Here is a 17,666-nt window from a genome sequence, read left to right on the forward strand (position 1 = left end):
TCTTCATGTAACAACAAAAATGATTAAGATACGCTGCGATTGGTGTACTAATGCAGTGCCCTTTGCACAATTAGGTCCGGAAAAAGAATTTCGATGATGATAAATAATTTCAGGAGTGGAAAAGTGAAGTTTTTTTATTTATTAATTTTTAAATGTTAATAAAGTTATAAATGATTGTTCAGCAGTACTCGTATAAATAAAACAATAAATTTAACAATGAATAATTGTTTTAATGTGCTTACGGTAAATTAATAGTCCTTACAATATTACAGTGCAAAGATAGGTAAGTACACACATTAATTATTATAATATTTACAATTTATACAAACATGCATATTTAATTATATTACGATAAATATTTATTTAAATTCTTTGTTTAATTAATTACCGGCAAAGAAAATAAAACAAGATTTAATTTTTTTACTTTTACATAATATCTTTTTAAAAAATATTAAACCTAGTAATACATCGAGATAATATTGCATATTAATTCAGAAATTTTCTAATATCACAGGGACCTGCTTGATACTATGATTAAGTTTATTTAATTAAAATTGAATTTCATACAATTAATTAAAACATAAATAAAATATATACACTATTAAAATAACATCAAAAATGAAAAAAAACAAAATTAAGGAAAGTCCCTTTGAAAGTTGTGTTTTTTTTAAGGATTAAAATTTTAAAGGGCAAGACATTAAAACAAATTAAAATAATTCAAAATAAAATAAAAGAAGAAATACAAGAGCCAGCCATGATTTTGATGAATTCGATCCGGAATCTGTAATGAAGAAAAATATTGTTAAATATATTCATATGATAAAATGTTGCGTAATTTATTCAATGGAATTTTTTAATAAATTTTTATGGCAGTTTAAAACATCTCAAACTCTGATCAGTAATTAAACCATTTAAATAATTTAGATAAAACAAATTGAAAACATCTCTTAGAAGATAAACAATCCTCTTTCATCATACAAAATATTGATTGAATAAGGTACAAAACTGAATTTGTTTTAACAGAGAGGAAAAAGCCTTTTGAGAATGAAAAATTTAGGCGTTTACAGGGTTTATGACCTAAAATTGGCTAATTTAAATACTGCGTAACATAACGCTTAAACCAGCCAATGACGGAAACTCCCATATTCCGGAACCCATTGAATCGGGTTGTGGTCCGGTGGCTAGTGTTACGGACTCACGGATCAGAGGTCCTAGGTTCGAACCCCACTCTACCGAACTTGATTCCCGTTTTCTAATAGTAAGTTATTTACCGCTTGTTGAAAATGGCCCCAAAAATCATAATATTTGTGAACGCAAATATTTCTTTTTTTTTTTTTGAAAAAAATATTTATTCCCTTCTCAAAAAGGTTTTCCCTCTCTGTTGCAACAAATTTAGATCCTAATAACTCCCTAAAGAAGAAATCTAGCCAGTCTGCAAACGTTTAAACAAACTCAAAACATTGTTGAAGGTACAAAACAATTATTAATTAAAACGATTTTGATACCAGTAAGCAGTATTAATAAAAAGCAACAATTGCTTTTAGCAGTAATGATAGGTCCTTATAAACAAATTAAAAAAAGCAGTTAATTTAAAAAATAATATTTTCCAGGAAAGAAATAGCATTTATCGGCAATGGCAGATAAAAACAAAGAACTGAAAAGTAGTTGACTGTCTTTTGAGGAAATGCATTATAATATTAGAAGACTATGGAAACGAAAATAAGAAGCAATTATTGTCTTAAAATACCCATGATTTATTCATTTTTCGCCAGAAATTCGTTAAAAGTGCAAAAAAATATTTGAATTTTTACTAATTTTTCTATTTCAAGTCAAATGCTCATTTTTATTTAAATACTTTTATCAGATTCAAGGTATCAAAATAAAATGCCTCTCTGGAAAGGAATGGGTTGATTTTTCAAAATAAATACATTTTTAAAAATACTGCCGGAAAACCGGATGAATAGTGAATCAACTTTTTAAAATGTTTTGAGTATGTCCAAATGTTTGAGTACGTCCAAATGACAGGTCATAAGCCCTGTAAATGTCTAGACTCCCATATTTTCCTCTCAAAAATGTTTTTCTTCTCTTTCGAAACAAATTTAAGTCAAATTTTGAATGAATTTTAATTTAAGTTAAACCAAAATTTTAAAAGACGGATGTGAGCAGGCTAAATACTGTCAAAATGCGAATTCTCAGGCAAACGTGTCGTAAAACTATATACGATTAGTGCACAAATGTCGGAATCTGTGCATTATGTTAGGCTGAGAAAAATTGTTTTCGCAAAATCAAGAAAGAAGTGCTCTGCCAGTTTGAACTTGTAGAGCGAATGGACAGCCAAAGAACAGTTAAAAGGTTTGTCGATTAGAATGTTGATGGATATAGAAAACGAAATAGACTGAGACTGACATGGCATGACCATATATGGGTTTGTAAAACTTAGAAAAAATATTATTATTCAAAGACATGGTAAAGCAGCATTTTATCTTTTCTGCCTACTCCTACGAGGAAATAGCGCGATGGTTAAATTGATTTTTTTCTTTTGAACCAGTATCAATTTATCAAAAAAAATGGTCTACAAACTTCAGGAAAACTCAACTTGTCTGGACCTTTATATTAATACAAAAAAGACTCGTGCAACAAATCCTGTTCTGACCTCAATCATCCTCTTTAAAATAATGGATCGAGAATCGAGAAAGTTGACAGCTTTAAATACTTGGGAATTCACATAACTGATGATGGAAGCATGCACAAAGAGCTCGCAACTCACTTAAGATTTGCTGGAGTAACTTTTAACATGAGTCGTGTTGTCTGGAACTCTAGTCTATACTCAGTCAAAACAAAATGCCGATTATTCAACTCTTGCGTAATGCCAGTACTCCTATATGGGTGTTAATTCTGGGACCTTATTAGTACAGTATTACATTATTACCTTGCAGTATTAGGTAAAAGGTAGTTCGATTTTATAACTAACATTGAAGTCCAAGAACGGACGCAGCAGCCTCCTATAACAAGAGTCTTGAGAATGCGGTGGTAGACCTGACTTGGACACGTGCTGCGCATTCTTCAGAAAAACCTAAGCCCAAGTTGCCTCTCCTTTAAACCTTCGGGCTCACGCCATCCTGGAAAGCCGTCGATGACGACTTTAGACTATTCGGCGGAAGTAAGGGGCGCTAGGACGCTAACGTGGAAGGAGGCGAAAATGGTGGCTGGCGATAGAGTCTCCCAGAGGCAGCTGGTGATGTCCACATGCTCCACTTAGGAGCGGATGTGGAAAAGAAAGAAGAAGAATTATGGTTTGTGCCGATAGAGATATAACTATTATACTTTTAAAATTAATTAACTTATTGGTTGGCTAATATGTATTTTTTTTTCATTTTATACTACCTGAGTTTTAGCGGCAGGTAGTTACGTGAAAATTTAATTTAAAATCTAATAAACACATGGCTGCTTTAAGCGTAAACTATTTCTACCAACTTACTTCCAAGCCATGGCAGTTTGTCGAAGAATGCCTGAGGCTGAAGATGCGTCACTCCGACAGTCTGTCTACTGTACGGGCCTCCAACCACCTTGCTGGATATAGTCGAGGCACAGCGAAGCCTCAGGCCTCCAGCCTGGAACAGTGACCTCTCAGCGATCAGTCTCAGCCCTTGGGACCTCTTCACTAGCCCAAGTTTGTCAGGAGGACTTGACCAGAATCCTTCCAGATTTAGAAAGGAGGCCTAAATAATAAAAAAAAGTATCTTAAATAATGCGATTTACTTGTACAGTTGGATACTACGGTGGATCCATATTTCAAATACTTCAATTCGATTTATAATATAACCTTAGAGAGTCTACGCCTCTACGCTGAGCTTATATTAAATATTATCTTACCTCAATTTCGTTGACGTACCACGTGATCTCGGCAGGAGGGAGAGAGTCGTCTGACGTACAGTTCACCCTTATGTCCTCCCCTATATAGTATCGAAGGAGCAATCCTTCTATCTTTGGGTCCCTCCTCGGAAGGGCTGGGGAAAAATAAATAATCCTAAATAAACAAAACATTTTGACGACTTTGAATTCAAACAAGCATAAAAAAATGCGATAGTTAAATTGAAGCTGCAGATAATATTTTGATAGATTTTTTGCTATTTTGCATAAAAATATTGTGATTCAGTATTGACAGCAAATATTTGTATTCGTCGTAATAAAAAAACAAAATTAGTTTATATTAATAAACAGGTTGTTTGGTAAAGAGAACAACAAAAAAATGAAAGATAGAGAAGGCCATTTGAAACGAATTTGCAAAGTGGTCTGTTCTTAAGTGTCATCAATTTATTATTACGTTTTAAAAAAAAAGAATTTTTGTCAGTTTCCCAGATTTTGGTCTTGTACTTTTGATATGAAAAAATCTAAGGCTTGTATCGGCTCCAAATCAATTTTGTTTACCTTTTGTAGTTTTTTGCCGCCGTACTAAAGCTATAATTTAATGCAGATAATCATTTAAAAAAATATCCAAAGAGGCAAGTTAGAAAGTATTTTGATTTTCTACAAAAGTGTTTCTATGAAATAGAGGTAGGCTTAACTATGCAAATGACAAATGTTTTTTTTTACCTGAAATGCCATTGTTAAGTTTTATTCATAATCTAATCCTTCATTTTAAGATATTGTATTGAATACAAAATACCGTTCGAACGGGCATACATAAAATAAATTTTTAAAAGAATCCAAATACCTTGATAAGTTTGTTTTTCAATGCAAAGCAAAGTTCATGTTCATGTTTTTCGTACCTTTTTTTTGTATTTTGCTAGGCAATATTCAAATAATTATCTGGACCTTTTTTTAAAGGGCCTTTTTCAAACAAATGTACGTTGACTCTCATCAGTATTTTAGTAAAATTTTGATTGAATGCTTAATATAAAAGAATCAAAATGTAAAACAAATTTTAAAATAAAATTAACTACACATATAAATAGTATAGCGAGAATAAAAAAGTAAATATAAATGTAGATTAATAAACGTAGTACTTTTTATAATTAGTACACATATTATTTTTTAACATACATTATTTTATTTCTGTTTTTTTATTAGATATTATACCATTTTATTTATGTTTAAGTAACACGAATTCTTGGCAAATATATTTACCTTATGTAAAATAACAATTAATTTAATTTCTTACATTTGATGAGCTGGGCATTTATAGTTAAGTGGTTTGAGTTTTTTTTGTTATTGTTAGATCGATATAAAACTATTCATGCTTTAAAAGATAAAAAATCTCCATCTTAGAACAGGCTGAGCCATTTAAGATGGAAACTATCCTAAACAGAGAACACTCCGTTTTCATCTTCTATTTACTAGTTTTATATAGATTCCTTGTTACTAAATATGTTTACTTATTTTATGCAATAAATTTATAAAAGAAAATGAAAACTAAATTAACGCCAAAACTAATATGTTTATTTGATAAATCTAAAATTTACTTCATGTGTTAAAACGTTTAACAAATGTTTTTTTTCAATTTTACAAGATATATGGAGAACATTTTTGAAAAACAAATATAGAAATCTAGACATTTGCATAGCTTATGGCCTGTAATTAGTATGTTTAAATCAGTAACGGTTCTAGCTCTTTGCTTCACAAAAATCAATTGGGAAACATTAAAGAAATATGGATGTTAAAACCAGCATAATGATAAATGTTACGCAGTGTGTAAAGTGGCCAGTTAAACCAGACAATGACAGGTCATAAGCTTTGTAAATAACTGGACTTCCCTATATCTTCCTCTTCAATCTCTATTGTAATATTTGAATAAACGTATTCTTTTATATATTTATAAATAAAACTAATAAGGCGAAAAGTATCAATAAAAAAAAAACGAAAATAAACACCACACCAAAAAAGAGGTAATATCTTGCACTTGGTAAAAAATATTTTTTAAATTAATTTATTTTAACTGCTAACCGTTGATTAACAAAATTGTGTTTTGAAACTGTAGAATTTAATAAATAGATGAAAAATTGTTTTGTTTGTCAGATTTCATCAACTGAAAGAGTAAATTTCATAAATATCTGAAAAATGTAGGACAGCATATTTTTTTTCCAATTTGATTATTTGAAATGAATTCATGAATATTTGTCGTTACGTTCGTTTTCGATTTTTCCGTAATTGCATTTCGTTTCGATGAATTTATGTCACATTAATCAGACCACTGAATCGAAAAACATCAAAAGCTTACTAAAATGTGTAGTATTTAGTTCTTTGAACACCAATTGAAACAAACTCTCCCGTGTGGGGGGGGGGATTATTCGTTTGCTAGGCTCTCCTCATTCGGTTTCAAATATTTAAGCCTCAAACAATGCGGCAATAGTGAAAATTCAACATTCCTCTACCAGCGAGTGATATTCACAGAACATTGGACGATAGATCTGCTGTATGTAGAACTATGTACGTAGATCGGCGATCAAAGCCTGATAAAATGATCATATACACCTACTGAATTACCTATTGAAATTTCAATTGTCAGTAATATTTGAAGCGTACTGCCGTGCATTTATGTGCTCCTGATACAATAACCTATCTTCATTTATTAAGCTAAACACAATACCAAAATCGAACTCATTGATTTTTATTCATTTGAAGAGTAAAAATTGATTGATTAAATTAAATAATAGTTTATTTATTTAAAATTTCAAGTACAAAGATTGTATTTTTGCGGATTGATAAAAGCAATATTTTCCTGCCAACCAAAAAACAGACTGGTCGAAAAATGATATAGGTCAAAATTTTCTATTAAAAAACCATAAATATGTAAAAATTTACACACGTATGTTAAAAATAAATATTAAAAAAAACCTAATTAATTAAAAATGTCAGCGGTTTGATAGATACACCTTGCACATATTAACATTAATATATATTTTTTTACGTACATTATGTTATGCGTATTAAATGATGAATGTGGGATCAGGATAATGAGTTTGGAAAGAGAGAGAAAGAAGAACCAAAAAAAAGGGATAAAAAACACATCTGAGAAAAAAAAGCAGTTTAGCAAAAAACAAGTTCAGGATTCTGAGGATAAATAATAATGTTTTAGGCGTTTTTTTAAGGTGGCTTGAGAAAGTTATTTTTTTATATAAAGGAGTAGTTCATTCCAAAGTCTAGCAGCTTGGACGGAAAAGGAATAGATGAAAAATGATGTGTCATGTCGAGGAATGGAAAGTGTTCTCTCATGAGAAGAGCGAAGCAAAAGACCATGATCAGAAAGGTCAATGAAATTTTCAGCAAGATATTTTGAAGCGCAAGGGTTGTGAAGAATGTTATAACAAAATGAGAGAGATTGAAAGTTTTTGCGCTGATAAAAATGAAGCCACTTGAGTTTTGAGCGAAAGGGTGATACAGGTTCATACTTTTTAAGATTGAAAATAAAACGGATAAATTGATTCTGCAAACCCTCCAGACGATCTATGAATTCCGTATTGGCGTCAAGATAGCAAATATTATCATAACATAGAGAAGACAATAGAATGTATTGAGACAGATTTTTTTGGTTGGGGTCGGAAGAAAATTTTGCAGTCTTTTCAGTGAATAGAGGGTGCGATGAAACTTCTTCCCAACCTCAGTAGTCTGTTCTTGCCACGTTAAGTGTTGGTCCATAATAATGCCAAGATTTTAAACTGTTTCTGTGAAAAGGATCCCATTTTGGTCGATCACCTTAGTGATGCCTTAGCAGGAAAAGTTGAAAAATTAAGACGGAAAAATTGTTTACGGCTACCAATTATAATCGCTTGAGATGTTTTCGGATTGATCAGTTAGCCATTATCTAAATCCCTTTTAAAAATATTTCTTTCTTAGCTTTGATACTAATTTTGATTAATTTTTGGGAGCAGTAATTTTCATTCCTGTTTCATTAATATGCAAAAAGTATTTTGCTATTTTTGCGGTGAAAGTTATTATAACTTCGCCTCAACTCGCACAAAAATTTCACCATCCATCGCCGTTCATCGTCATCCGTGTTGACGGAGTTGTCCAGACGAAATTGTGCCTGCAGTGTTACTGATCACCAATTTTCTTGACAGCGTGAGCTGATCGCTGACAAGGAAGAGGAATCAACAGTAGGTTAGTCAGTGTTAATTTTTATTTTTATTTATTACATGTTGATTTGCTCTGGTCTGAGTACATTTCTAATAGATTGTTGGCTGCATCCACTAGCTCATATTATCAGTTTGAAGAATAAATTTACTATCCGTTTTCATGATTTGTTTTTAAAAACAAAGGTAAACACGATTCTCCAAAAGCTAAGTACTTAATTTCACCCCTTAGTATAAAATAATTGGTAAAAAAAAATCCTTTTTCTAAATGAACACAAAATACAAAATAAAAACAAAAAAAATAAATTCCCAATAGATGGTTCAAATATTATTTTATACCTTAGTTTAGTAAATAATTATTGTGATTTCGCCAGAATGAGTTCATAATGGTAATTTTTACAAGCAGATAATTGTGCCTATTTTGACATAAGGGCGAAAATTATTTGACTTAAAATACTAAATAACAAATAAATAAGCGATGCTCCATGCATGATAATGGAATTTATCTTTTGATCACTTGTGTGAAAGGCTTCGAAGTAAAGTTTTAAAAAACAATATAAATTATAATAATCTAAATTGTAGAAAATATATTTTTTTATACAATGTATTACTTAAATTACTTCATTTAAATTATTTATTGACAACTCTTGATGGAGTTCCATTGTAATGATGTAATAACTTATATTTCCATCTAAGTTATTACTTTAAAAAAATACTTGGTACACTTCCACTTATTTATTTTGACCAATTAGCGCTTTCACCCTATAATGGGCATCTTCAGACTGGTGAATATTATACAGTGTAAGGGTAATTTATATAAAACTAAATATTATCTTAAGTGTAGATAAATTTAAAAATAAGTTGAAAAACATACAATACTCAATATTGCAATGGAACAGAGTGAGACAAATTATTGAAACATGTGTTGGCGGCGGTGTACTTTAAGAAAATATTTCATTGTAATAAAACAATAAATATATTTCATATAATAGATTATTTTCTTAAAGTACACCGCTGCTAGTACATGTTTCAATAATTTGTCTCACTCTGTTCCATTGCAATATTGCGTATTGTATATTTTTCAATTTATTTTTAAATGTACCTACACTTAAGATAATATTTAGTTTTATATAAATTAACCTTACACTGTATAATATTCACCAGTCTGAAGATGCCAATTAGAGGGTGAAAGCGCTAATTGGTCAAAATAAATAAGTCGAAGTGTACCAAGTATTTTTTTAATTAATAACTTATATGGAAATATAAGTTATTACATTACTTATATTACTGAATGTAATGTTATATTCTGTTTTGAATGTTGGTTTATTTAGTGTACAGTCGAGGAGATGAGTACGTCTCGAAACCGGTAGAGATAGAAAAGTCGGTAAGTGGTTATATACAAATATTTAATAACATTCAGTTGAATGTTTGACCACAAAGTTAATGCTTTAAATATTAATATTACAAAATCTTATTTTTAATTTTAAATGGTTGCAAAACGTTTCAAATCAATTTATATTTTTGTGTGACGGAGTTGGTTTTCTGGTATAAATCTGGTCGAGTTAATATGAATATTTGAAATTTCCGTATATTTACGAGATTAAAATTGAATTCGCGTATTTACTTTTACGAGGGACGTTTTCCGAATATTTTAATTTGAAATAAAATAAACAAAAGAGAAATGTAATCAGTGTTGGAATCTGCCTTTGGTCCATAAAGTCAATGGTCCGTGGGACAATCGAGCTGGCTTTTTCATTTAAAAACAAATAAAGGACAAAGGAGAAGACATTTAGTTGTAGATTGATGAAACAAGGGAGATTTTATTAAGTAGCTCCGGATATAGAAGAAAATAAAGGTTGAGATAGGACTCAATAAGCTAGGCGGTATAAGTAGCATTTTATGGGTTGTTATGCCAAAGAGTATCTCTAGGACTACTCTAGATTAATTTTTAGGAAGCAGCGTAGAGTTTGTTTTTTTTTAAACATATCATTTGGGCCGAACCATAGTTAACATATTATATCTTATCACGTTGATTTACAATTAAAAATCATTTCTAACACTATGAGCAAAAGTTGACATATTACATAGGTTAAAACAATCGTTTGAGTCCAAATGATTTTAGATATGGACTGAACTCCACCCCTTATGGAGTTATTAAGACTAACATAAGATAAACAAAAAAAATAACAAATTAAGAGTTCTTACCCACACCAACAAAACGTTGATGAAATGTTAGTTTATCACTTGCCAACTTATATATTTTATCGGTTTGTCTACCTATTTTGAGACGTACGTCCTTTCTTCGTAAGAACATTGATTGCACTAACATGCAAATCCCACTATACACCTTCACTATGTTAGTTGAGCAAAAATAACCGACGTGCTGATAGAACACACCATTTTTATAGCTAACACTACCGTGCACAAATTATTAGTTGAAATATATATATATATTTTTTAATGTTTAAGAGACTATTGTTTCCGAAATGTTAGTTAATCATTGGATGTACCCACTTACCGACTTGTCTACTCTATCGGTTTGTCTACCTGTTTCAAGACGTACTCGTTTCATCTTAAACACATTGATTGCACCAACATGCCAATCCCACCATACACCTTCACTGTGGTAGTTGAGCAAAAATCAACAACTTGTTGACAGAACACTCCTTATTAACACGAGCATGCCAAAATTATTAGTTGTTTTTTTTTAATGTTTAAGAGAGTATCTCGAATGTCAAGCATCAAAGTTTCTCTAAATTTTTATTTTTTATGTTATCCCGTGTATGTTGGATTTGTTCCAACGTTTTGGCCATCATTGCATAACCTTGTGTGATCTTTAGAAAAAATATGTGTTTCTGTACTAGTAATTTGTACCATGTCGTAGTCGGCAGTAGGCACAGCACAGTGCTTGAATAATAAAAGAGGCGATGTAAATACACAAACACTTAAACAACATATACTAAAATGATGAGCTGAAACTAAACTCGACATGGTTCCCGGCACTATTCACTACAAAAATGACACGGAATGTGCCTTTTGCTGACTGTGACACGGTACAGAGTACAAGTATATAAACAAATGTTTTTTCTATAAAAGAAACAGTTTACCCTGAAGATGTCTCCTGCAATGGTTGCTGGAACGTCGTAATAACGATGGAATCACCCAAAAAAACGTATTGACATTCGTGAAAAACCTACGCACCTATCAAAGTTGCTGTCTCAAAACTGGACTTAAAATGATGACAAATGTGTACACCTGATATCGCCGCAATCATTATACCTTTGCCAGGTATCGAACTCCGGATCTCAAACATGGTAGATGATCGCACTAACCGATACAATACGAGGCGGACTAATTTATTTTTAAATAACTTTGGGAAACCAACAGTTCTACAAACATATTTATAGTAAACAAACAGATACAGTGTATAAACTCAGAACCAATAACAAATTTCCACAAATTGTATAAAGTTAGTGAAGAAAAAAAAATACGTATATATAAATACATATATATATTTATACATATGGAAAGGTTATTTTTAATGTATTTATATTTAATAATCAAAGAAAATACATATTTTTTTAAAAGAAAGGTAAGTTATTGTAAATTGGTCAGGATTACGACAAGGGTGCATGAAGAGAGGATAAGAAAGAGAAGGGAGATGTATATATTTATTATTACATTGTCTTCTAAGTTATGATATACATTTAAAGTGTCAATTTTAAATCTGACAGAGAGATGTTTGTTTAGTCTATATCTTAAAATTTTGTATTGTTCACTGAAAAAGTCCCACGAAAAAAAGCATTTTTAACATAAAATATTTTACTATTGCTACATGAAACAAGTTGTATTATCTACAAATCCTAGCTGAAACACGTGTTGTTATTAAACTAAGTAAATCTGCGCAGTCAACTATTCCCGTTATAATTTTGTGAAGCAGTAGTTGGTACGCACACACTCTGCGGTATTGTAGAGAAGTGATTCCATGGTAGGTGGAGGAAGCGAGGGTTGATCCAAGAAATACCGGTTTTGTATTTTAGTAACTTTATAAATCTGAGAATCATAAAAAAAACGGATTCGTAAAATCTCGTTCAGGTTTTATATACACATTGATTTATTCTTTTCCACGGATACGGTTAATACAAATAGGAGGTAATATATTAAGTTTAGATATACTTGTATTGCATACATAATTTTATTGCCCTTCTTAGTCTTTGCTACATAGTTTTTGGTTATTTTTGTTCAGTTTACTATGCATATATTTTTTCATATTATATAAGTATTTTGAGTTTGAACGTAAAATAAATATGATATTCTACTGAATACATTTTAAAAACAAGATTGTTGTGCTCATAATTAGTCATTATTTGACTAACAAATTTTTTAAAAGCCACTAATTTATTGTCATTTTTTCTAAGTATGAGCGAAGCCAAAATTAAAATCCTTGATCTTTAAAGTGGTTTTCTGGTATGTGAATGGAGTATTCAACTTTATTATAATTTAATAAGATTCAATAATAATTTTTTTGGACATCGACCCTCTTTTATGTTTTCAATTTAATTTTATATTTATTTGAATTTTTTAAAAATATTTTGGTAAATTTCTTATAACATATATCATTGTATTTATTAAAACCAACAATTCAACATAGGCATGGCCTGTGCATGAGCATAGTAATTCTAGAATAAGTAAGTATCAAAGTACCAAATGGATGTACAAGATTGCCGTCTACCTTTGTTATGGCGTCTGGTATTTTGTTATTCTCCAATCGTCAGATTACACCGGCTTGGAAACGAGAATGAAGAAATTGATGAGTTTCGTTTTCCATGTTCAGTTTTTAGATTGAAAATTCTCACGGCGATAAAGTGAAAATAATTTACATTTTTCGAATGATGAAAAAACCACTTTGGCTTTTTATGTTTTTCTTACCTGCTTTTAAATAACATTTACTGTAAACTTCATTTATTACCCCAAACTGGCATAATTTTTTAAACCGATTAAATTATGTACCTACCTACTTTTTTGTAGTACTTTATCTTTGTTTACGTATATCTCAGTGTGATGTAATTTTTTTATAAGACAAATACCTACATATTTACTCGTTATACGGTCAAAGCACCAGTAAATGACCATTAGTTAATAAAATACAATATAATAAGAATTGTTACATGTGTCAAGTCAAAAAACTTTTACACTAGAAACTATGACAAAAGCAGTAGGCGGACACATATTTTAGTTAGAAACAAATCAAGTTTTGAACTGTGAGTTGTCAAAAGGCAATAGTGCGTCTTCCCGTTATTGTTCTGAGATTGATAGTGTTTTTATAAGGAAAGGCGTGGTAAGTCTTTTATTTTATGCTATTTTTTATGCAATTCTTTAAACATACCCATATTCCAATGTGTTAAGGTGTTTTATAATGTTATGATGTAACTAAATCTTAGTATTATTTTTACTGGAGTAGTAGTGGTCATTCACTGGTGATTCTGCTAATTTTTTAGAGTAATATTAATCATAATTGTAATACTCGTATTTCAATAAAAATGAAAAAGTACTTAGAAATACTAATGAGTTTTTTATTTTTTTCTTTTATTTTATACGCTTAAATAATGAAATTTATACCTTTATTGTGGATTTCACTACAAGTTGAACCTTAAACGGTCATTCATTGGTACTTTGACCCTACCATGAAACGTGAAAAATTTAATTTTGTTCCTCTTATATCAAAGGGCATATTTTAAACATACAGATTAAAATAAATACATAAAAAATTGAAATGCTATTTGTTAGACGTAAAGCAGCTTTTATATGTTGCATTTTAAAATGAAATAACCTCTTTTTATGATATTCCTTACATTATTATAAAAAGTTTGCAAATTGATAGCTGAGATGATGTTGTAACTGGATTTTATAAGTAAACATTACTGTAATGTGTCGTTCATCAGTTGACAAAAAGCAATCATCAAAATATTGAAAAGAAAAGCTTACAATTTAAAATAAAAATGTTAACGTAAATCGTTTTAAGACCCCTAAAATAATTATTCAATTGATACAATGGGAGGAAGTACACATATTGAAAATTGCGTGTGAAAAATGGAGCCTGAAAATAACGTACAATTTCAGGCAACCGGCGTACAATATACACCTAAAGCCTCCATAAATTAGTCCCCTGGATGGGGGAAAGAATTTCTATTCATGTGACAGCGCGTAAAACCGACTACCTGCGGCTTATTCTGATGCAAGAGATACGTATGGTATTTGAAAAAAGCTAACGGTGGATAAAAACGTAATTTATTTTAGAGTGAAATTTACGTTCCGGGTGTTTGAAAGTTTAATAACCGTATGTTTATCTGTTAGTACCTGTCGGTCAACCAAATAAACATACGTAATTAGTTTGTGTTAGTAGGCACAGTAGAACGATTAATATGAAAACGTATTGTTGTTGAAGATTTGATTGGACTGTATCCAATTACAACTTTCAGATTCGTAAACTAAAACTTCATATTTGAATCATTTTAAGCCCGAACGAGTTCCTAAGAAGGGTGCCAGAAATACCCTACTTAAAATGCTACAAATACGACTAGTTATAATTCTAGAAAATTATAATTCTTGTTATAGTAGTGTTTATAAAACTTTTTTATAATATTAAGAGTTTTTTGCGAAATTCATAAATGTTTTTTATAAAATATTGTTGCAAGAGTAATTTATAAATCTCGCTGCTTTTGCTGTGACACGTAGAATAGCACTCATTTGATGTCACGTCACCTTTTAGCGCGGACGTTGGGCTAGAGAGGTTGAGGAAGAGTAAAAAAATTTATGTATCAAACAGTAGCATTGATTTTTATTTATTTATGAGCAAAAATTGCTGGTTCTATTTAAATACATGTTTTGTTGTGTTTTAAAAACAACTTGCCCACCACATACCGCACAAGGCATCCGAGGACATAAATCTCCTTGGCGGTGTCCACATACACGGAAAAGTTCCTCGTTGGCAAACGAGAAAAGCTGCCGAAAGATCTTTCTGCAATCTGGTAGCCTAAGCGTCTTTGTGCTGAAAGAAAATCATCCAGAAGCACATAATATGCACTTCATTGGATTGACAAAAAAGAAAAGTGAATTATTCACTGACTGGAATTTCATTGGTTGGACATGATCGATTCACCAAAATTATCACAAAACTTTTTAATAGCCTTGAAATTATTTTTGGAAGCCACCAGATCTATATCTCCGAAAGGACTTATAACAGGGCCACGGATAGTAGCGAGAAGCTCCATTCGTAATCATAGATAGAGAGAAAGGGACGAGTCTATAGAGAGTGTTCAAAAGATTGATTAATATGTCCGCAGCAGCACGATGGGGAATAGGCAATATTGAAAACAAATAATTTTTCATCAATTTAAAAGGCTGTGTACATTAGTGATCGGAGATAATCCAAGAATATTTAAAGTGCTAACGGATAGAAGGAAACAAAACAAAGGTGACCGAGGAGGGTTCTGTGTTTTTAAAAACAAATAATATTGTTGAAACTAAAGATAACTAGGACTTTTTATATAAATTGTTAACATGTTAACTTAAACACTACAACAATTAACCCAACCATATAAAAAATAAATCAACATGAAAAATCACATGATGACAACACTTACTAAACGAGACATAAAACGACTAGATCTTATTTTTTTGTTATTTCTTATATGGGCACGCACTCTTGCCGCATTTTAACCACTAACAACACCGCGCAAGACACACCGAAACTACCCAACGTCGGTGGTTCGATTGGAGCTCGCCAGAATCTGCGTGTGCCCGGTCGGATTCGGTTCAGTTGGCTTTTGCTCTCTCTTTCTAAAACTTACAAATACACAGATCATGTAAATTCGTGTCACGGTTAATTCATTCAGTGTTGCACTAAATTTAATCACAACTTTGTTTTTCTTGTATTAATTATATTATTAATTTAATCTCAGAACAATGTAAGTAAATCTTCATTAAATTTCACGCAACCTTGCAACGAAACTGCGGTAAGTCAAACCAGCTATTGCATTTCAACAAAAAATTAACTTCACTTATAAAATGTTACTGGGTTTTAAATATAAAAATATTTAAAACTGATAGATTAAAAAAAACATGCGATCTGTCCGTTTTTTTCTGAATTAAAAAATGGCACCGAAAGTAAAACCAAAAGGTATAGGGTATACGTCATTCAAAAAAAAAAATTCCGCTCCACAGTAAATTGCGTTTGCTTTTGCGTTAAACTCTTGCATACACAAATTATTTTACTTGTTTGCCGGCGTTTAAATTGGAATGTTAAGTAGACAAATGTGAGCATTTTCGACAATTCCTTCTGTTCGAGTTCAATGGAAAGATAAAGCTGCCAAAGCTGCTTGCGATATTTTTTCGGAGTACGATGAAGATGTTTCAAATAATTGACTAATTTGCTAACAATGTTAAGAGTTTTCCCAATTTTTTGCAGACAAGGATTGGATTCAACATCCTTAGGGACTGTTAATATCATATTACAACTGAGATAAAGAACATTTTAAAGAATGTAGAGGTTTAAGCATCTACGGAGTACACTGGGCAACATTCACCATTTTGCCTATATTTAAAAATCTGTATTCCTTCGATTCTTCCATCCGTTGACGTTTGACCTGTTGATGTTAACGTTGCGAACTACAAGTCATAAGCCCAGTGGATGCCTACACTTCTACCTCTCTACATTCATCATCATCATCATGCCCTTTCCACACCTAATGTTGCACAGGGCACTGGATTGGTACACCAATCGCAGCATATCTCGATCAATTTTGTTACATAAACGTTAGGTGATCAACCCTTCAGGTACCAGTCCAAGGACGATGAAATATCATAGTGAGAAAACACCCTTTTAAATAAATATTTTATATCAACCATGTCGGGAATCGAACCTAAGACCTCTTGCATGGTAGGCAAACGCACTGACCATTTTACCACGAGGCTGACTTCTACATTCCCTTTTCTAAAATGTTCTTCATCTCTGTTGTAATACGTTAAGACTAATTTGTTATTAAATAATGAAAAATAATACATTATTGACTAATTGGTTGTATTTTTTGCTGTTGTGAATATTAATTAAGTTAACACCCAGTAGAATCCAGTATTTTTGGTGAATGTTATATTTAAAATCGTATCATTTATTAACACGATATCAGAATAGAACAAAACGATAGCGTATGACGGAAAAAACATTGTAACGTTTGTATGTACGTTAGGATACATTGCGTGAGAAAGAAGAACATACGTAATAGAATGAGTTATTTATTGTAGACTGAATTATAGGTACGTAGATTATTACGCATTATACATACAACGATACAGGTAAATCCCCCAAAGTAATGTTATACTTAAAGGGAACATTATATCGTATAAGTTCCGCTTACTCAGATAAGCCGTGCCTTAAGAAAATCTCAAGCTCCCTCTTTAGGCAGTCATACCCAAGATGTAGATTTGCACACATAAATATAACATGTGAAAATAAACAAAAATAAGATATTTTTATTAATTCTCATAAAAAAAAGATCCAGGTATCTGAAATTAATGACAGGTTAAAAAGTATTTTTTATA

General features: G+C 31.1%; 1 protein-coding gene across 1 annotated transcript in view; it reads right to left on the bottom strand.

The window, feature by feature from the left end:
* Window positions 1-295: 295 nt before the first annotated feature.
* Window positions 296-17,666, bottom strand: part of LOC148278522 (uncharacterized) — a 48,854-nt gene continuing 31,483 nt past the window's right edge. Inside the window, exons 4-6 of the mRNA XM_088231283.1 lie at window positions 3,874-4,007; window positions 3,479-3,719; window positions 296-781 (exon numbers count right to left, since the gene is read on the bottom strand). Coding sequence (XP_088087409.1) covers window positions 708-781; window positions 3,479-3,719; window positions 3,874-4,007 — 449 coding nt within the window. The 3' untranslated portion in view covers window positions 296-707. The remainder of the gene's footprint in view (window positions 782-3,478; window positions 3,720-3,873; window positions 4,008-17,666) is intronic.

Source organism: Micrasema longulum, unplaced genomic scaffold, assembly GCF_059751315.1.
Source record: "Micrasema longulum isolate JH-2025_06_02 unplaced genomic scaffold, ASM5975131v1 h1tg000867l, whole genome shotgun sequence".
NCBI lineage: Eukaryota > Metazoa > Arthropoda > Insecta > Trichoptera > Brachycentridae > Micrasema > Micrasema longulum.